Source organism: Schistocerca nitens, chromosome 4 (genome assembly GCF_023898315.1).
Source record: "Schistocerca nitens isolate TAMUIC-IGC-003100 chromosome 4, iqSchNite1.1, whole genome shotgun sequence".
Taxonomy (NCBI): Eukaryota; Metazoa; Arthropoda; class Insecta; order Orthoptera; family Acrididae; genus Schistocerca; species Schistocerca nitens.
The window spans coordinates 727,924,474-727,946,508 of NC_064617.1; the positions used below are offsets into that span (position 1 = coordinate 727,924,474).

The 22,035-nt window shown below is 39.3% G+C and overlaps 1 protein-coding gene across 1 annotated transcript in view; it reads left to right on the top strand.

Moving 5' to 3' along the window:
* LOC126252899 (SH3 domain-binding protein 5 homolog) overlaps window positions 1–9,540 on the top strand; it is an 84,273-nt gene extending 74,733 nt beyond the window's left edge. Inside the window, exon 8 of the mRNA XM_049953869.1 lies at window positions 3,702–9,540. Within this exon, the coding sequence (XP_049809826.1) occupies window positions 3,702–4,151 (450 nt within the window). The 3' untranslated portion in view covers window positions 4,152–9,540. The remainder of the gene's footprint in view (window positions 1–3,701) is intronic.
* Window positions 9,541–22,035: the final 12,495 nt, after the last annotated feature.

Below are 22,035 nucleotides of genomic sequence, written 5' to 3' on the forward strand. Positions count from 1 at the left end.
GTGACATTCCTTGGTGGCACAGTGAGTACCGAATGGTATGTGAAGGTTTTGGAAGATGATTTTATCCCATTATCCAAAGTGACCCTCATTTCAACAAGATGGAGCTCAACCCCATTGAACAGGAGAGTGTTTGATGTCCTGAAGGAGCACTTTGGGACCACATTCTGGCTCTGGGGTACCCCGAGGCCACTGGGCATGGGCCTCGATTGGCTGCCATATTATCCAGATCTGAATACATGCGACTCCTTTTTGTGGGGCTATATTAAAGACGAGGTGTACAGCAGCAACCACAAAACCATTGCTGAGCTGAAAACAGCCATTCAGGTGGTCATTGACAGCATCGATGTTTCCACACTTCAGCGGGTCATGCAGAATTTCGCAAATGATGGCAGGCATATCAAACATGTCATAATCTAAACCCGAATATCTGTAGTGACATATACATGTTGAATAAAGTATGTGCACACCATAGTTTGTAAGTAATTTATGTTTGTTTTCTTTTCCCCTCAATAGTTGTCACCCTGTAAAATGTAGTGAAATATGGAGTCAGAAAATGTGGTCGACGGAAACTGTAGGAAAATAATGGAAAAGCATTAGTATTCCAAGAATAATTTATTAGCGCAATTCACCAAGAAAGCCCACATTCCCAGTGGAAAAGCAGTCAGCTATAAAAACTACCAGCTATATTGCGGGAGCTAAGTACAAGTTGAAGAGCCAGTTCCATATGAGTATAAATCAGTGCCCCTACTCTCCTGGCACTTCTGTGTGATTTGGAGATTGGGGGTGAGTATCGATCTTGATGGGGAAGAGTAGTGGGTGCATGAAAAAGCCATGGGGTGGGAGAGGGAGGACAATCAGGGAAAGGTGTTAGGAGAAATTGTTAAGGCAGCCAGTCCACAGTGAAGTAGCCGAAAGGGCACGCGTCAACTCACGCCATCTGGCGTTAAGTCTGGAACAGAATTCGTAATGAATGTGATAAAGAAAAGAACGTAGCTACTAGAACACTTAACTTTTATATTGTCCTTTGGTATACAGCATTCTGGATGATACAAGTGAGACTCTATCTTGAGGTACATGCAATGGTACAAATGGCGCCTTGCTAGGTCGTAGCCATTAACTTAGCTGAAGGCTATTCTAACTGTCTCTCGGCAAATGAGAGAAAGGCTTCGATCAGTGTAGTCGCTAGCAACGTCGTCGTACAACTGGGGCGAGTGCTAGTACGTCTCTCGAGACCTGCCTTGTGGTGGCGCTCGGTCTGCGATCCTGACAGTGGCGACACGCGGGTCCGACATGTACTAATGGACCGCGGCCGATTTAAGCTACCACCTAGCAAGTGTGGTGTCTGGCGGTGACACCACAGAAATCATGCAGATGTTGAATATGTAGGTGTGTTGATGGAGGATCAGTAGCATGTGTTCTATGAAGATGATAGTCAGATAGAAGTCTAGGATCTGGAGTCAGAGAAAGATATTAGAAAAGAGTAGAGTGGGCTGTGCTGTAGTACAAATGTCCCAGGGGTAGTGAGAGGCTTACTTGAAGGCATGTGTGTGGAAGGAGGGAAGGTGGTGGTGGGGGGGGGGGTCACACAGGAGTGGTGGTAAAGGCTAATTAAGACCAGTGTATTTTGGGAACTTGAGGATGTTGGAAGGAGAATTTCTCCCGGATCTTCTATCAGTCACTGACAACAGCTTTATTGAGCATCCTTGCATTATTATTACTGTTGAATAGATCTCACTTTTAAACTGTGATAGCTTCCTGTACAATGAATTTAAGAAAAGCTGATGTTGTAGACTACAGCAAAATTTTTACTCCAAAGTGTGTTTGCTTTTTATTTTTATTTTTTCCCTTTCTGTTCTAATAGAGGCACTACAGTGAAATTCGTACTCCAAATTGTGCTGCTGAGTATATGAGGCATCAATGTATGGGGCCAACTTCTTTTTGTATCATGGTATGTAGACCTGGAACCTTCAAATGGCAGAAAGCTAGTATGTTGGCATTGCTACAGTGTAGGGGGAGATTTGCATCTTGGAGTAGTACAGTGTGTGTGTATTCAATTCTTCTTTTAACCTAGATGTGTCTTAAATTACTTTTGCCAACAGACCTATTACCATTAAGCATGTACAGGACAGGGTGATTAATTTTTACACTACCATCAGCATATTATTATCATCCAGTACCTCTAGTATCATCTTTATGTATGATTCATTATAAGTGGAAGAGGCATGATTCTGTTGTGATCAAATATACACTGTACTTAAATTTGTTTGTGTTGCATTGAATTGGTTGAGGGTGGCAACTGGATTGTGAGATTAAATACCACTCATTCAGCTTCTGTCATATTTTTGTTCCAATATTTACTGGCACAAAGAATTTCGGCATCATGCTGCCATCATCAGCTGTCTTTTATGTAGGCTACAGTTGTTGTATTACACATCCCTATAATAATCTCAAAGACATACTTAACACTTTCTCAGTGGCTGGAGAATGCCAAAGATTCTTCAATAGCTAAGGTAATAGATACACTACGAGTACAGTTATTTTTTGTACAAGCGTATTTACATCTTGGCACATGTTATACAATTTGATTTTCAGTATTTATTGTATAAAGATGATTTTTTATGGGACAAACAGTCATAAAGTATGTTTGCTCTTACTGGACAAACATTTCATAACTCTCTTTGCTATTAATAGAAGAAGCATTCACCTTTGGAGAAATTCTTAAAGAAATTTTCGCTGTTACTTTCTAACCTGCCATTGAGCAAATTGTTTCCTTGTACTATGTAGTGATTAAAATTTCAAGTTCTTCATATAAATCCATGTGATACCTGTTGTCCACTTTATGTAGTATCAGGGAATGGACGCCCAGTGTCTATAACATGGGTAGCAGTTTCCGATTTAAAACCATTGTTTATATGTATCTTTTTTTGAAAAACTTTTAAAGTTTGGCTTATACAAAGGTTTTACATGTACAGTTTTAAATATGGCTGATTATTTGTGTTTATCTGCATGTGTTGTGAATATTTTGTTTGGATGTCTCTTGCAATTTGTGTTGTGTTGTGAAAGCAATGTTGCTGATGTGTAGTCTGAATAAAAATCTATTTTCTAGGAATGTTACTAATGAACAGTATACAAGCAGTGGATTTCTTTTCTAAGTTTTGTGTAGCAATTCTTTTTGATGAGGCTGTTTCCAAGTTTCAGCACTGCTATTTTCTGCATCTATTTGTTTGATTGTTCATCATACTTCACATATTTATCAAGTGGTCTATATTAGAGGTTCTGTTGATTAGTGCTCTATATGTGGCATGCTCATGTGTTGCTGTGTGGCAAGATGGACTGTATGTAGTGGTGTCTTTTTTTCTGTTTACTTTGAAGGTGTATTTGTTGTTTTCTTATTAATGTACAGATCTAGGAAATTAATACTATCATCATTTTCAATACAACAGTAAATTCAGTTTCAATAAGTATTCTATCATTAGCAGGTCTTCTGTTGTATACAAATTCTGTATTTCTCTTGTTGGTTTTTACTTCCCATTGCTGTTTCTCACTTAATATGCTATAAGTTACAGTGGAAGTCTATTTTGATGAAGTGGTATACTCAGTTTGTGGAGTAATTTGCTGCATTATTGCACGTTACTAAAGTCATCATTATAAATTCTCATTTTGTTAACTATTGAGTATGTAATAGATGTTTACTATTTCAGGATTTGGAGAAATTGAAACAGTGTGTGCAGGAGCTGCAAACTCGCCCTGTAGAAGGTGGAAACAACACAGAAGAATTAACTTGGGAGGCTGAACTGAAAGAATCTGTCCACAGGCTTCATAGACTGTCTCTAGTTCATAAAGATGATGTCCATGTAGCTAACAACACTGACAGCATTCAGAAGGGGACAGATGATTCTTCTGTCACAGGAAAGACATGTATGTCAGCCAAGGGCACACCGCAACAGAGTAGTAATTCCTCACCAGCCAAGTGTGTAGAAAGTAGGAAGTGCTCTAAAGAGCAGCAGAGCCCCACTCATAAAATGGACCGAAACTGTAGTAGGGAAGTTGAAGATCTGGAGCTCTCTGTTCATAAACTCATGTGCAACAGTCCACTGACTGGGTCACCACATCATATATCATCTCCATCAAAACATCTGCAGAAATACTGATAATATGTACTATGCGGAATGACAGATATTGTTTTATTGACAAGACTGACAAACAGTATCTGCCTGCTGTGTGTCTTGATGGCTGTTTACTTTTCATAGATGTCATTAAGTTGTTGTAGCTGTTGTTGTTATTGTGGTTGATGTTGCTTCAGTGTTTTCATTCATAGTTGCATGAGGTACATTATCAGGATCTCGCTGCTGTGAATCATATTGAAACAGGATGTCTGTTTCTCTCTGTAACGATATGATATTTTGTCTGCTGTCTTTGACAGCTTGAGTATGTACCTGGATGGTGTCCGTCATGCATCATCTAATAATGCTGCGTAAGATTATGTACAAATAAATATTTTATTTATTCAGATTCTTTTAGCTTACAATGCTGTAATAGACTGTTTTAATTATTAGAATGTTTTTATAATTATTGTCCATTCACCTTGAAGGTCACTAAAACTATTCTTGTCTGTTTTTCTGTTCAGTATAAAATTTGTAACTTCGTACAAAACACACTGTGCTGGTTAATAGGACCTTAATGAAAGCCCTTTTTGCTATATGTGTTTATTATGCCATCTTGTTTTATATTTCATTGCTGTAATAGAGCACAGTTTGGAAAGAAAGTGTTGATTTGATTTCTTGTGTTGAGGGATTGTGTGATGTGTGGATTTGTTGGTACAGCTTGTAAGCACTCTTATTTCTTTAACATGAACTGGGGGACATAGACATGGAAGTAGGTGTACTTCACACTCAGTGTTCACAATCGCTTTGAGTGGACATATACTGCAGTGGGATCAATGACGTCATTATCACTCCTTTCTAGCTTCCCTCCAGCATGTCATTTTGAACTACTAACTCCATTGAGCACCACTGTTTTTTGTTGCTCTTTTTCTGAGGTTGGCACAAAGGATCAGTTTTTTTTATGCTAATTGGTGGTCATTCAGATAGCTCTTATTGTTGTCACATGCTCTGCAAACACTGTTTAGTAATTTTAAAAACTCTTTTAAGACCACAGAAAATAGCTCAGATGAAATAGAAACATCATCTGTAACACACTTTTTAGTTCTGAATTTTACACTATTTTTGTTGTCTATCCTTATGTCCCCATCCTTTTAAATTAAAATGTTTACAAATGTCTCCTCAGCTCCCATTTTTATCATTGCTATCATCAGTCCCAGGAGTATTTTTGTATACTAAATGGATTTAACCACATCCTTGGACAATATTTCAGGATCATATTTGGACTCAGATTCTATCACAATTTCAAGTTTGATTAGGAGAGACACAAGTATTAAGGAAATGTTTAAATTTGTGTCATATACGTTTGTTCTGGACATAATGCTTTGTGCAAGGTCCAGATGGACGAGATGTTCATCATATGTGATGCCTTCCAACATAAATGATGTCTGTGTTGTTTCATCTGGAATCTAGTTTTCAATTGGCACTCGTATAATTTTCTTTCATTCATTTATTAATAGTTCTGTATAGTTCAGTGAATTCTATAACCTTCAGTTATGATGACTGTTAACTTTGTTAATCTTTTTTACACCTGTGACACTCTTACTGATTTCCAACTGCCTGTTATAGGCCCAAACATTTTTTATATTTAAATTTGAAATTCCTTCATTCTTTAGAGCTTTAGACCAGGTTGTTAATTGCGTTTTATTCTTTTCTGCATTTACATAATTCTTGGAACGACAAACTGGATGTTTGCTTAGTGAATTGAATTCTGTCTAATTTCCTGTGTGGTTTCATTCTACAACATACTAATAGTCATTTAAATACAGCAAATGTTCTAGATAGTCTTGTTGCCTATTGTACTACAATCATTTACATAAAAGGCTAATTTTCTGTAATGGAACCATGTAACATCACAAGAAATCACCTCCTCTCTTTTTCCATGTGCGGTATGTACTTCATTCGGCCAGTAAATCTGTTGCCATCAGTTTTGCATCTATTTGTAGATAATTAGAGTATAAGTGTGTTTCTGGGCTCTTAGCCAAAATTAATGTATGCTGTTATATTTTCATAAATGTGAATAATGCTTGTAAATATTATATAACTAGTAAGCCTCAGAACGATATATAGTCTCTCTCAATTATTGACCTGGAAAGTGGCCATTATTAATACAGAGTGCGCGCGCACACACACACACACACACACACACACACACACACACACACAGAGAGAGAGAGAGAGAGAGAGAGAGAGAGAGCACACAGTACCAGTGTGAAATAAAATTATCCCACTCGATTCTGTAAAGATAATTTTTATGAGAGACTGAAACCAGCTAAAGTAAACTCTGTATTCATTTGTTGTTTGAAAAAATAAAATAAAAATCTGTTGTGATGAGCCTAAGGATAAATTTAAGCAGCTCATAAAGTAAGAATGGGTGGACAAAACTCGTTCTATAATCAAAACTATTTTTATAAATGTTGACCAAATCTCAGTATGTTAATTGTAAAGCATATTACAGAATATGTATTTGTAAAGGACTGCTTGCTTGTGTGTGCATGTATATAATGGGGGAAGTATTTGGGAGGGGTTTGTTGCTGTGTGATTTTTGAGAAAATTGGCCAATGTGCGTTATTTCTTCCAATTTATGTAAGATGATGAATCATATGTGAGCTTTGGAAAAACTCAGTCACAGTAACTGATTTGTAACTATTGACTTAATATTATAGGTGATTTGTCAATCTTACTTTGGTGACTTGCTGGTCAGCGACACTGTTATTCCATGTAGATGTCCAGTAGCCATACACACACATAAGATGATACTTCTGTTGCTTGATTATATTAGCAAAAATATTTGCACTTACCCTTTACTCCCAGACATTTATAAGTTGCACTTACTGTGACAGTGGAAAGACATTATCCAATTGGTATCTTGTGTGCACTTAATAATACTCATTTTTGTGATCATATCCAGTGTTCTTTCACATAATTATTGTTACACAAAAATGTGGATGTCATTGTTTTGAGTCATGGTAGAAAAAATTTGTGCTCATTGTTCACACTTCATAATATCAAAATCAAACATTGTTATTAGTGTAGTGCTCATCATTTGTGCCCAATCATACTGTCCACTTTATTTTATGGGACTGCTGAATTTTAACAATAGTTTCTCTACGTTAGATTCTGCAGCTTCTCTAAAATTCAAGAAAGAAATCTTTGTGTTCCACAGCAACTTCTGTGGTATAAAAAGACGTCTTTCTGAAGTTCATTTTAAGAACTTACCAAAAATTTCTGGAAGAAAGGAGTCAACATGATAAAACCTTAGAGTAAAAGTTGTCCAAGAATTGTTAGCAGTAGACCAAAAGCTTCAAATGAATATCTTTGTGCCATATCTTACAGTAGCTTTTGTGAGTATGATATTTGGATCTTTACTGACTGAAAACTGTTTCTGTCACAGCACACAACACAGAGAGTCACATATTTTTTTAATGACTCATTTAAATACAAGTAAGTGTCAATACAAAAAAGTCATTGAGTTTCTACTAACAAGAGAAACAGAGAAATTCACACTTTGGAAGAATATGGGGAATAATTTTATGTGACAAATATAAAACTGCATGTCAGAAAAAAAAAGAGAGCAGATGCCAGTTACTATCTTAAAGTAAAAAGATAACGGTGGTGTTGCAAGTAGCAAAAAGTTATAAAATATGGAGCTTAGAGATAAAATTTAAGACTGAAACCTGTTGAGAAGCTGTAGACCAGCAAAATCAATGGTAGGAGTAATGGAGGCAACTCACCATTTAGTTGAGATGTCAGTTGGCACATAATCAAGACTGACAATATTACTAAGCTTCATGGTGTCTGTCTGTCTGTCTGTCTGTCTATCAGTCATAGGAACAATGCTGAAGGCCTAGCAATGTTCTCTGTACTGTGTGTGCACTTACTGACAGCTATATGGACTGTTGCCCTTACTCCTACCATTGTTGATATTCCACCAAGGACTTCGTATTACCATAAGAAACAGAAAAAATACACGTGATTGGAAAGTAATTTTTTGAAGTTTATTGTTTGGAACTTTCTTCCTGTTGTTCCACAAACATATCAAACAGTATCAAACTGTCTTTAAGAACTTGCAATAGAAACCAGTATTACTGTGGGGTACCTTCTTACATGTAAATATTTCTAGTAATTGTGTTCTTATTTGAAACTAAACTAAACAAAGTAGATGTACAAAGATTTTGTACAAAAATATAGTATGGAAATGTGTTGTGGCAGTTTTATAGTGTTAATAGGTACAAAATTACTTACAGGTTGTGTGCTGTCCTTATTTAAATAGTACAACTTTAAAAACACTTCTGTTTTTAGTATAGTTACAATTAAGAAGCTTCTCTTAATAATTCAATTACAAAAATACTTTTCATATTGTGGATCCCTGGTGGTAGATTGATGTGTTAGAAAAACTTAAAACATTTTTAATTAAATTTTGCGTCTTTCAGGTATACCTTTGACTCTGTTCATTTGTGATTCAATATAATACCTGACTAAAATATCTCCAGGCAATTCTGTATGTTGCTGCCGTCTAGTCTTCTACAAGTAATGGGAGCATGTTATATTAACAGGATATCCCTGGTGTTACCAATTGGTGTACATTATAGTGATCTGAAATTTTGGCAGTTGTGCAGAATGTCACTGATTGTGGGCTTTTCTAAGAGTCATAAATAATGTGTACAATATACTTTCAAAGTTGCAGTTATTTGTCTACATCTGAAACTTTATTATTTGGTCTCACAAAACAGCATCAAAATTTTGAACAGTCATGTACATTTCATTAAATAGCAGAGAGGAAATAAGGAAATTATTGTGGTTATAGCTGCTTCTATTTTTAAAAATGATTGGCAGTGTGAAGTGACTTATTTTGTGCTAGCATTTCAGCAACAGACACGTTTTGATTTTTTAAATCCCCCCTTCCCTCATGTAGCTTTGCTGAAATATTGCTATGAAGATATCTATGTTGTCAGTGTGATTATCTATTTTAAATGGTTTATTGTTATATGAAGAATAAGTGTGTACATTTTTGCAGAGCAGCCCATTGTGACTAGTTTGTGCAAAAGCACTCTCTTTATGTACTGTTTGAACTGCCAGTTAACTTCCACATTTCCATACTTGTCTAAATGTAAATGAACTAGTTGCCTTATCATTTGTAAGTATGCAAAGTTTTCAGTTTAGTTGTTTAATGTCTTTTTAACCATTATGTAATTAAGGAATGGTGCTTGCCAGAATGGTGCTCTTAAATACAGACTTTTAGAAACCAACTTCTGTTCTAACCTTTTTGTACCAAAATTGTATTTGTTTCTTTTGTGACTCTTTTGTGTTTTATGTACAGTAGTATCCAGTTATTGTGAATCCTCACTGAATAAAATCTATTTTATTAAAGATGTGACAACATTTGTGGTTTCATTTTTTCTTTTAGTTTTGATTTTTAGGTGTTAAATTACTGTTTGATATGCTATCCAAAGCAATACTATGTAATAATCAAGATTTAATGATTCATGGACAAAACTGACCTTATCAGTCAGTTAAATAATTATAAAGTGTGTGTGTGTGTGTGTGTGTGTGTGTGTGTGTGTGTGTAAAAAAGTGTGAAATTCTGTATGTTGTTCAGAGTTATCTTCTTTAAAGGTATTTCTGTTTTTTGAAGTATTTCCTCAACTAAGAAAGTGACTAAGTATGGTTGTTGTTTCCTTTTGTTGATTATCACTCCAGAGTTATATTTAATTTGGCAAACAGGCTCATAAGACCATGTCGGGAGTGTAGGAGAAGTCACCTGCGATGTTTGTATCATGTTTTTCAGGATGTTGTAATCATGGATGACTGATGTAACATATAATTGGCATTTATTGAAGCTCAGACATTCTTCTCTCACCACATATCTTAAGGGGCCCATCCACCAGTGACAGATCATAACAGTTTGCTGCCAAGCATGCAGTCTGTCTGTACATGATGCTTGTTAAGGGAAATCACAAATTGCAGTGATGTACCACTGATCGCTTATGGTACCCAACAGTCCGATGAATACTGTGTGGCAGTATTGCTAATTGTCTGCTGCCAGTTTGTCTGTCTATCAAGCATGTTTATTTCATGTCTCTGTGGCTATGTGGAGTAAGGGCTTATAGATCAGAATTTACACTGCCTGACAAAAACATTGGAGCACGCAGAAGGGGAGGGGGAATGTGATGTTTTATTTCAGAGATTATTAAATCGAGTCTAACTTACAAAGAACTTGTGAGCTCATATATCAGTATGACATTGCACTCCCTTTACTGTGTATGCATGCCCTTATTTGATTGGCAAGGGTGTATCCTCTCCTGAGGCAAATGCTGACAGTTGATGTAAACGGTCCTTGATGTCCTGGGTACTGGAACTGCGACAGAGTCGACACCCGAGTTGGTTCCACACATTCTGGTGAGGACAAATCTGGGGTTATTGCTGGCCGCAGGAGTACCTCAATGTCTCACAGACAGTTCTTACAGAGACATGTTGTGTGGACAAGCATTGTCCTGTTGAAAAATAGCAGCACAGTTTTGTCGCATGAGAAGTAAGACAAGGACACAGGATGATCATGACATACTGTTGGTAGTATCAGTTACGTGAACCTCTACCAACAGTTACTTGAAGATGTACTCAATGGCTCCCCACACCATGACATCACTGCAGTGCCTCTCGAAAACATTGGAAGAATGGGACCTCTCCCCAGGTTGCTGCCATGGTCAGTGACAATGTTCATTTGGGGTAGTGTAGAAATGCAATTCCTCAATGAACATAGTGCTTCCTCGTCACACCACCAATCCAAACACTGCGATGTGTGTTGTGTTTAACGACAGTCTACACATGGAACTAATTTCCTACTCCAGCTGCTGCTACTCCCAGACAATGGTTTGACATGATACAGACTGTTGCTAGAAGTCCATTACTTGTTCTCGGTTAGCAGGCATAGAGGTGAAGGGATTACAATGTGCTTGGGGCACAAATGGGGATCCTCCCTTGTGATAGTTAACCAGAACTCTGACGACAAGTATGCCTGCCCTCCTATTTGTATGTAGCCCAACATGGGCCACTGTCACATCCAAATGCCCCAAAAATCTGGATATTGCAAGATTCAGTCAGCCAGCCAAATGGAGATTCACAGTGAGACACCTTTCAAACTTTGTCAGATGCTGATAATGATGTCTCATATGAGTATGTGGTATTTCCATGTGTTTCTCAGTGATCACTGAACAACTGATGCTGTTTACATCATACCAGGTCTGGTAACACTAAATGCGAACATCACTATGCTCTCTGGCAGTTATTATACCTGCCAAGAGAATTGCAGCTCCAGCCATTTACACTGCACAACCTGATTAAAGGGTCACTTTCTCAAAACACAGTAGTTGTCACACATTACCATGCAAAAGTTTAGAATTTGGCTCTAAGGTGCCTACAACATTCCTCTGTAACGGTGCAAAAGTGCGGTGCAGTGCAACATCAGCCTCAGGCCGAACTATGCTTCATAATGGTGACAAAGTGGCACCAAATTTAGCCACAATTCTGGTCAACACCATCATCAATGAATCGCATCATGGGAAGATCGTCACATCCCCTCTTACCCAGTGTTGAAATCACGTGGTTTTATTATGGGTAGCATTTGACGCAACGCTACTCGGAATCGACCATGAGAAACCCTCTCGGGAAATGGCATAAAGGGTGTCAGTGAAACCCTCCCTTCCCATGGAGTGTTGATAACCACACATTTTGTGGTTGAAATCAACAGTGCGAAGAGCAACAGGACAAATGTTGACAAGCCTGCCATCCCCCTCCCCCCCGAGCAATTCAACCCCACTGAGTATAGATTTAAGTGTCAGGAAGTCATTTCTGAAAGTATTTGTATGGAGTGTAGCCATGTACGGAAGTGAAACATGGACGATAAATAGTTTGGCCAAGAAGAGAATAGAAGCTTTTGAAATGTGGTGCTACAGAAGAATGCTGAAGATTAGATGGGTAGATCACATAACTAATGAGGAGGTATTGAATAGAATTGGGGAGAAGAGGAGTTTGTGGCACAACTTGACAAGAAGAAGGGACCAGTTGGTAGGACATGTTCTGAGGCATCAAGGGATCACAAATTTAGCATTGGAGGGTAAAAATCGTAGAGGGGGACCAAGAGATTAATACACTAAGCAGATTCAGAAGGATGTAGGCTGCAGTAGGTACTGGGAGATGAAGAAGCTTGCACAGGATAGAATAGCGTGGAGATCTGCATTAAACCAGTCTCAGGACTGAAGACCACAACAACACAAGGACATCATGGGGCAGCCATCTACCCCACTGAACGTTATCTGACCCCTTTGGAGTGTAATGTGACCGTAATTTTTTGCTCTTCCTGTGACATTGTGACATCCTTTAGCAGAAGAACTTGGTACATATCTTCTGCAACTCCTTTCATCAAGTGGGAGATTTTGTTGACTTGTTATGTTAGGATTCATGAGGTTACATAAAGCCAAAGCATTCTGCATGTATGAGTGTCATTTCCCCATGACATTGGGCCCTGTTCATAAACTGTTCTTCCGCAAGGCGCGTTTGCTGCTTATGGCTGTTATCTTCAATTCAGCCTGGATTTTGCCACAGCTGTTGAGCTTCTCTTTAGTTGTTCTTGAACCACTGCTGGGCTCGGCCGTCCAAGTAAAAGTACACATTTGCCAAACATATGACTGCTCTGAAACACCACTAAAAGCCATCAGGAGATTGCAGAAAGAGCAGCAATGAAACCACTCCTTCCTTTGGGGCATTGATTCCCACCAGTTTGTATTTGGCTACTCTATTGAATCCTTTCAGGATTTTTGTTGGGCCCTGACTGGGATCTCCAGAAAAAATTGATGGATGTCTTTTGTTGGGCCCTGACTGGGATCTCCAGAAAACATTGATGGATGTCAATGCCTTATGCAGGCCATCGGTCTCCTGAGGATACAGATCTAAGGAATGATGTACTGCTTGTATTTCGGTTCCTGGACATGTAGGCGACAGCTTTTACATTGCCTAATTGGAGCTGTGGTGATGCACGTTTTCAGGTACCAGGCATCTCCACCAAACTGTCACATTGAAACCACACTCTTGTCCAGATCTGAAGAGAGGGTCATCTGTGAAGTACAACACTTAGAACAAACCAAGTTAATTACTGATACCAGCATACGGCCAGAACAAAAGTAACCTCTTCAACAGAGAGTGCAACTACTAATCGAACATTCCAGAATGTTGGTACTTTACAAACAATGAATATTCAGTCAGGCTCATGCTCTCAGATGATATATGACTACAGAGCGGTAAGACGTGTCTATCTTTTTCAGTGTTTTCATTGTAATATTTTTATGAAATTTCACGTGTGTTCTTCTGTTTAAGAGGTTTAATCTCACAGTTTTGTAAGTGTAAATTCATTCAGTCTGTAATTTAATAATTGCTCACTGAACATAGCTCATATCTAGAATTCTGTCTGTCATAGTATACTTCTTCAGTTAGCCTTGCTAGGATGTGTCCATGCTGTGTGCAGTCACAGGAGGAGCTGGCCACAGTTCATGAACAGCTGAATGCAGTTTTGGCTGTGGTCAATTTACCTGCAGGTTGCTGCCTTAGGGTGTAGAGGTGACGCAGATTGTGGGTATCACATGGGACTCTACAGTTGTCACTTGTTTTTCCCATGGGCTCTGCTTCCAATGCACCTCCTAGTGCAACCAACATGGTAGATTCACCCTCACAGCAGGGAGAGTGTCAGGTGTTAACGCGTCCACGTCGCCCATTCACCCTGTGAGTGGACAGGTGGCCGCTCTTCAGCAGGTTTGAAGTTGCCACATGGGGGGGGGGGGGGGGTTATTAGTTATTGGGAGCTCCAATGTCAGGTGCATTATGAAGCCTCTTAGACATAGTCTTCAGGGCTGGAAGGAAAGCCCATGTGCACAGGCAGATTTGATACTTCTAGATTTTCGGAAAGTATTCAACGAGGTGCTCCATTGCAGGATGTTAAAGAAGGTACGGGAATATGGAATAAGTTCACAGATATGCGAGTGGCTCGAATACTTCTTAAATAATAGAACCCAGTATGTTAACAGAATCTTCCGGCGGTTCTTGGTCGGACAACATTATAATAAATGGAAAGCACCAGTTTGCTTTTGTTCTACAATATTACTTTTATTATGCTAATCGGTTTTCGGCTTACAAGGCTACCTTCTGAATATGGCCTTGTAAGCCAAAAAACGGTTAACATAATAAAAGTAATATTGAACAAAAGCAAACTGGTGCTTTAATTTACTAGAACCCAGTATGTTGTCATCAATGGTAAGTGTTCATCAGAGACAAGAGTATCGTCAGGAGTGCGCCAGGGGAGTGTGATAGGACTGCTGCTGTTCCCTATATACATAAATGATTTGGCGGACAGGGTGTACAGGGGTCTGTGGTTGGTTGCTGGAGATGGCATGGTGTATGGTAAGGTGTCGAAGTTGAGTGACTGTAGGAAGATAGGCCTACAGGATGACTTAGACAAAATTTCCAGTTGATTTGATGAATGGCAGCTAGCCCTAACTAGAAAAATGTAAGTTAATGCAGATGAGTAGAAAGATCAAACCTGTAATGTTTGGTTACAGTATTACTAGTATCCTTCATGACACAGTTAAGTCGTTTGAATACCTGGGTGTAATGCTAGAAAGTAATATGAGATGGAACGAGCATATGAGGATGGTGGTAGGGGAAGCGAATGGCCAGCTTCTGTTTACTGGGAGAAGTTTAGGAAACAGTGGTTCACATGTAAAGGAGACCACATATAGGATTCTGGTGCAACCTATTCTTGAGCACTGCTTGAGTGTTTGTGATCGGTACCAGGTTGAATTGAAGGAAGACATCGAAGAAGTTCAGAGCCAGGCTGTTAAATTTGGTGGCCAAGCAGTTCTAGGCGCTTCAGTCCGGAATCGCACTGCTGCTATGGTCACAGGTTCGAATCCTGCCTCGGGCATGGATGTGTATTGTCCTTAGGTATAAGTAGGTCTAAGTCTAGGGGACTGATGACATCAGATGTTAAGTCCAATAGCGCTTAGAGCCATTTGAACCATTTGTTAAATTCGTTACAGGAATGGTAGAACAACACGTGAACCGCCCACATTATTCTATCCACTTTCTTTTGAGCAGTGAATACCCCAGTTAGACAAAGTGGCAAACTTATTTAAATAACTTGACCCATATAAAGAAACTTTTTGTTTCCCGTTCTGTAGGTATGATTTAAACCACTCATATGCTATTCCATTTATACGATAGAATTGTAATTTCTGTAACATAATGTCATGGTTCACACAATCAAATGCTTTGGACAAGTCACAGAAAATTCCTATTTGTGACATTTTACTATTTAAAGACTATTACGTGGACAGTGAAATTGTATATTGCGTCTCAGTGGAACAGCATTTTTGAATTCCGAACTGTGATTTACTAAGTATCCCATTACTGTTGCGATGGCTAACCACTCTCGAGTACATTATTTTTTCGAAGATTTTTGAAAATGCTGTAAGCAAGGATACTGGCCGATAATTATTGACATCTATGGTGTCCCCCTTTTTGTAGAGAGGCCTGACGATGGCATATTTTAACCTGTCTGGGAAAATACCTTAAGTTGGTGATGCATTACATGTGTGACTCAGAACATCAGCTATAATTGCTCCACATTGATTTAATATCTTATTAGAGATGTCATCTATTCAGACAAAACATTTATTTTTCAAAGATTTAATAATTTTACTTATTTCACAGGAGGTTGTTAGGTGATACTTAATCTGACTAAAATTTTTCAAAATTGACTCTTGCGTGTACGCCTGGCTTTTTCTTTTGAACTATCCTCACCAATTTTTTCTCTTACACTTAAGAAATGGTTGTTAAATACATTAGCTACTTGTGTACTGTTGGTTAGGATGGTCTCATTCTCTTTAATAGTAATACTACCTACCCCAGTGGTTACTTTTCCTGTCTCCCTTCTACCAACATTCCATATTGATTTGATTTGATTGCCACAGTTGTTAAAGTCTTCTATAACATACATATTTCTTGATTTCCTTACGACTTTTCTCAGTCTGTTACAATAATTTTTATAGTGTAAAACTACTTCTGGATCTTTACTATTTATTGCTGTTTCATACAGTTTTCTTTTTGTTTCTGAAGTCACTTTAATACCTGTAATAATCAAGGTTTCTTTGAAAAATGTGTGGTGTTTCATTTAGTAATTTTCTTTGGGAAACAGTCTTCAAAAAGGGATATAAATTTATCAAGAAATATAATACATTTATCATTAGCACTTGGCTCATTATATACATCTGCCCAATTAACATTTCTTAAACTTTCTCTGAAGTGCTCTATAGATACCGGGTTGAGCAACCGCACACTTTTACTTAATGGTTTCTGAACTGTACACCCTGTTAGGTTTTGTAAGTTAATCAGTTGTACATCATGATCTGACAATCCATTTACCACAGGGAAAGCATGTGTTTGTTTTACATCCTCTTTCTGTACAAATACATTATCTATTAGAGTGCTACAGTTTTGAGCTATATGCGTAGGGAAATTGACCACTGATTCTAAGTTATATGTTATTAATAACACTTCCAGTTCACTTTTCCTATCGGAATTACTTAGAAAGTTTACATTGAAATCACCACAGATTAATAACTTTTTCTTTTTGTCTGACACACAGCATAATAGGGAGTCAAATTTTTTTTATGAATAGCACCCAGTCTCCTAATGGGGACCTGTACACTGTTGCTACACTATCTAGCCGAAGTTCACATACACAAACCTCAAAGTGCTGATCAACACAAAATTCCCTTACTTCTACAGTTTTGTATTTATACCCTTGTTTTATGAAAATGGCAACTCCTCCTTTATCCACCCTATATCTACAAGTGTAAGATGCTAAATTATACCCATTTGTACTTGACACTATCCATCTCCACAGTTGCATGGTGTTCAGGCAGACAGAGTATATCAATCTTGTTCTTATTTTTGATATCACCTAAACACACTATTAGCTCATCTACTTTATTTTTTACTCCCTTGATATTTTGATGAAGGAAATTGATACTGCACTTAGCTTTGCCCCTATCTGCTGTACAAGAAGTTTCTTTTATTCTATTTATCTTGATTGTTGTCTGTCTGGACTTTGGCTTTAACCTAAAAAACCTGTCTGCCTTGACCCATTAACCACAGGGATCACCCCTTGTGTGACTGTGCCGCCCCCCCCCCCCCCCCTTACAATTTCTGTTAATAGAGAAACTTAATTTTCCCCTTCCTATTCCGGTGCAGGCCATGTGTAGTGTATCCTCCTACCAATAGCATTAACTGGAACAACACTTATGTGAGATTTTGCTAGTGTCTGGACCATCTTGTTCAAATGTCGTGATGCTTCAGGAACTGAAATGGAAATCCCTGGAGGGAAGGCAACTTTCATTTGAAGAAACACTATTGGGAAAATTTAGAGAACTAACATTTGAAGCTGACTGCTGAACGATTCTACTGCTGCCAACATACTTTCCGCATAAGGACCACACAGATAAGATATAAGAAATTAGGACGCATATAGACAGTCATTTTTCCCTTGCTCTATTTGCGAGGGGAACAGGAAAGGAAATGACTAATACCGGTGCAGTGTACCACCCAGCATGCACCGTATGGTGGCTTGCGGAGTATGTATGTAATGTAATTGGACAGATAAAAAAATCTACTCACCAAGCGATGGCAGAACACACATAAAGCAGAAAGGTTGAAGGAGAAGGAAGAGGGATAAAGGAAAAGGACTGGAGAGGTCTCGGAACAGGGGTAGATTTTGGAAAAGTCACTCGGAACTGCAGGTCAGGTGAGACTTACCGGATGGGATGAGAAGGAAAGACTTGATTGCTGGGGACTGCACCGGACAGATTTGAAAACCTGAGAGCCTAAATGTGGAAGACAGGGTAACATGCAAGATAGATATTGCTGTGTTGGCAGAAGAGCCAACACCGTGTTGCTAGAGGAGGCTGAAATGCACGCGTTTAATTACACGCAGACTGGCGTGTGGTCTGGAACAATTAAAGGAGTTGAGTCTAATAAGAAAAGAACGTAGTTCTTGGAATACTTAACTTTAATCCACAATTGGTGAACATCTCTCTGGACTGGACATCATTTCCATCTTAATATAAACTGGTAATGGCGCCTTGCTAGGTCGTAGCAAATGACGTAGCTGAAGGCTATGCTAACTATCGTCTCGCCAAATGAGAGCGTAATTGTCAGTGTAGCATCGCTAGCAAAGTCGGCTGTACAACTGGGGCGAGTGCTAGTAAGTCTCTCTAGACCTGCCGTGTGGCGGCGCTCGGTCTGCGATCACTGACAGTGGCGACACGCGGGTCCGACGTATACTAATGGACCGCGGCCGATTTAAGGGCAACCACCTAGCAAGTGTGGTGTCTGGCGGTGACACCACGGCTAAAACATTGTGTATGTGTTAATAAGAATGTAAAGCTAAGTGCATTGTACGTAACAGTGGTGGGAGGAGGATGGCGAAAAATACAGTTAAGAAAATGATAGATGTAGAAAACTAAAACAGAGTAATTACTGTGAAGAAATGCTGAAATGAAAGAAATTAACATAAATTAAGGCCAGGTGGGTGACGAGAAGCAAGGATATGGAGAACTAGTTCGCACCTGCAGAGTTCTGAGAAATTGGTCTGTGAGAGAAGATTCCAGATGGCATGTGTGATGAAACAGGCACTGAGGTCATGGTTGTCATAGTATCTTTGTAAATGTAGAGTTACTCCAAAATAGGCAAACATAAGATATTTCAAGAACTTTCTGGAAATAATCTTTGCTATCTGTCGGCTATGTTACGTTATTGGACACATGATCAAAAACTTGTGTTGATGCATGTCGAACACCTTTCCGAGTTTTTTTATTTTCTTTGAGTGTTGTTGGTATGGATATCACTATTTTTACCCAAATTGTGATGGACTATTTATTATGAATTTAATTTGTATAACTCTTTGAAGAGGTATCTACAAAGACTGCAGGTGAACATATATTATTCTTTTTGCTCACTTTCGTGTGATGAGTGGCCACAGAAAATTATTTCATAATATGTTATTGAATGGCAATATGCAAAATATATTTAGAACATTAATTTGTTTGTTTCAAAGATTAATAATTATGCAAAGAGCAAAGGTAGCTTAACTTCATTGTATGAGCACCTCAGAACTTCCAGTTCAAGTTCCCATCAAAATGTACACCCAATAATGAGCATTTTACCCTGTTTGTTGTCTCCTGCCCATGTGTTGCATTAGTTGTTGTGTGTGTGTGCAGAACAGAATATTGTGGTGTAACGGATTTCTAAAATGTAATTTGCTCCACTTTTATCCTCTTAGACAGACAAAAGGTATTTATGGAAACTGACACATAGTTTAGGTAGTTTGTAAGTGTGGAACACTGTGCACGCCCTCATTTGATGTATGCGCAGATAGGGACAAAATTAAGTCAGATCAGCAAGGTGTGATGACAAATGCACGTCTCCACCTGCTGTGGAGGCCCGCTTATGCCTTCACGTCATGGCTTGGTGGTGCCTTGGAAGTCAAGGAGAAAAGGGGCTCTAGCAAGAATGGAAACAATTCGCAAATCACAGAATTACAGAGAGATGCTATGATCTTTGTAAGCGAAAAGTTATGAGCAATCTGCACCATGCACAGTGTGAAAGTGAATGTGCAGTGGAAGCATTGCTATTGTAATACAGAAGAGTTATCACAAACTTGATTACATTATTTCAGTATCTTAAATGGATCAGAGCTCTCTTTCCGCTTGTGCCCCAACTGCAAAAGGAGAATTCATATGGCATGAGGTTAGTGCTTAACAGGTCCACTGACGCAATTAATTTCGAGAACCGAAACTGCAAATCATCAGGTAAAGTTGACACACACATGAAATCAAGTGACATATCATATATGGAGTTCCGTCCCATGCCACCATTTGCACTTCATTTTGGTACCCTAGTGCAGGACACAAATTAGTGCTATGAAACAACAGAGCATTTGTGATGGTAAATAATATTTGTCACGAATTTTGATGAAAATATTAGGAGACATCACCAAGAGCAACCCAAGTCAGTACACTACACATGGCCTGCACCTGAATAGGAAGGGGAAAATTAAGTTTCTCTATTAACAGAAATTGTAAGGGGGCCCACAGTCACACAAGGGGTGATCCCTGTGGTTAATGGGTCAAGGCAGACAGGTTTTTTAGGTTAAAGCCAAAGTCCAGACAGACAACAATCAAGATAAATAGGATAAAAGAAACTTCTTGTACAGCAGATAGGGGCAAAGCTAAGTGCAGTATCAGTTTCCTTCATCAAAATATCAAGGGAGTAAAAAATAAAGTAGATGAGCTAATAGTGTGTTTAGGTGATATCAAAAATAAGAACAAGATTGATATACTCTGTCTGCCTGAACACCATGTAACTGTGGAGATGGATAGTGTCAAGTACAAATGGGTATAATTTAGCATCTTACACTTGTAGATATAGGGTGGATAAAGGAGGAGTTGCCATTTTCATAAAACAAGGGTATAAATACAAAACTGTAGAAGTAAGGGAATTTTGTGTTGATCAGCACTTTGAGGTTTGTGTATGTGAACTTCGGCTAGATAGTGTAGCAACAGTGTACAGGTCCCCATTAGGAGACTGGGTGCTATTCATAAAAAAATTTGACTCCCTATTATGCTGTCTGTCAGACAAAAAGAAAAAGTTATTAATCTGTGGTGATTTCAATGTAAACTTTCTAAGTATTTCTGATAGGAAAAGTGAACTGGAAGTGTTATTAATAACATATAACTTAGAATCAGTGGTCAATTTCCCTACGCATATAGCTCAAAACAGTAGCACTCTAATAGATAATGTACACTCCTGGAAATTGAAATAAGAACACCGTGAATTCATTGTCCCAGGAAGGGGAAACTTTATTGACACATTCCTGGGGTCAGATACATCACATGATCACACTGACAGAACCACAGGCACATAGACACAGGCAACAGAGCATGCACAATGTCGGCACTAGTACAGTGTATATCCACCTTTCGCAGCAATGCAGGCTGCTATTCTCCCATGGAGACGATCGTAGAGATGCTGGATGTAGTCCTGTGGAACGGCTTGCCATGCCATTTCCACCTGGTGCCTCAGTTGGACCAGCGTTCGTGCTGGACGTGCAGACCGCGTGAGACGACGCTTCATCCAGTCCCAAACATGCTCAATGGGGGACAGATCCGGAGATCTTGCTGGCCAGGGTAGTTGACTTACACCTTCTAGAGCACGTTGGGTGGCACGGGATACATGCGGACGTGCATTGTCCTGTTGGAACAGCAAGTTCCCTTGCCGGTCTAGGAATGGTAGAACGATGGGTTCGATGACGGTTTGGATGTACCGTGCACTATTCAGTGTCCCCTCGACGATCACCAGTGGTGTACGGCCAGTGTAGGAGATCGCTCCCCACACCATGATGCCGGGTGTTGGCCCTGTGTGCCTCGGTCGTATGCAGTCCTGATTGTGGCGCTCACCTGCACGGCGCCAAACACGCATACGACCATCATTGGCACCAAGGCAGAAGCGACTCTCATCGCTGAAGACGACACGTCTCCATTCGTCCCTCCATTCACGCCTGTCGCGACACCACTGGAGGCGGGCTGCACGATGTTGGGGCGTGAGCGGAAGACGGCCTAACGGTGTGCGGGACCGTAGCCCAGCTTCATGGAGACGGTTGCGAATGGTCCTCGCCGATACCCCAGGAGCAACAGTGTCCCTAATTTGCTGGGAAGTGGCGGTGCGGTCCCCTACGGCACTGCGTAGGATCCTACGGTCTTGGCGTGCATCG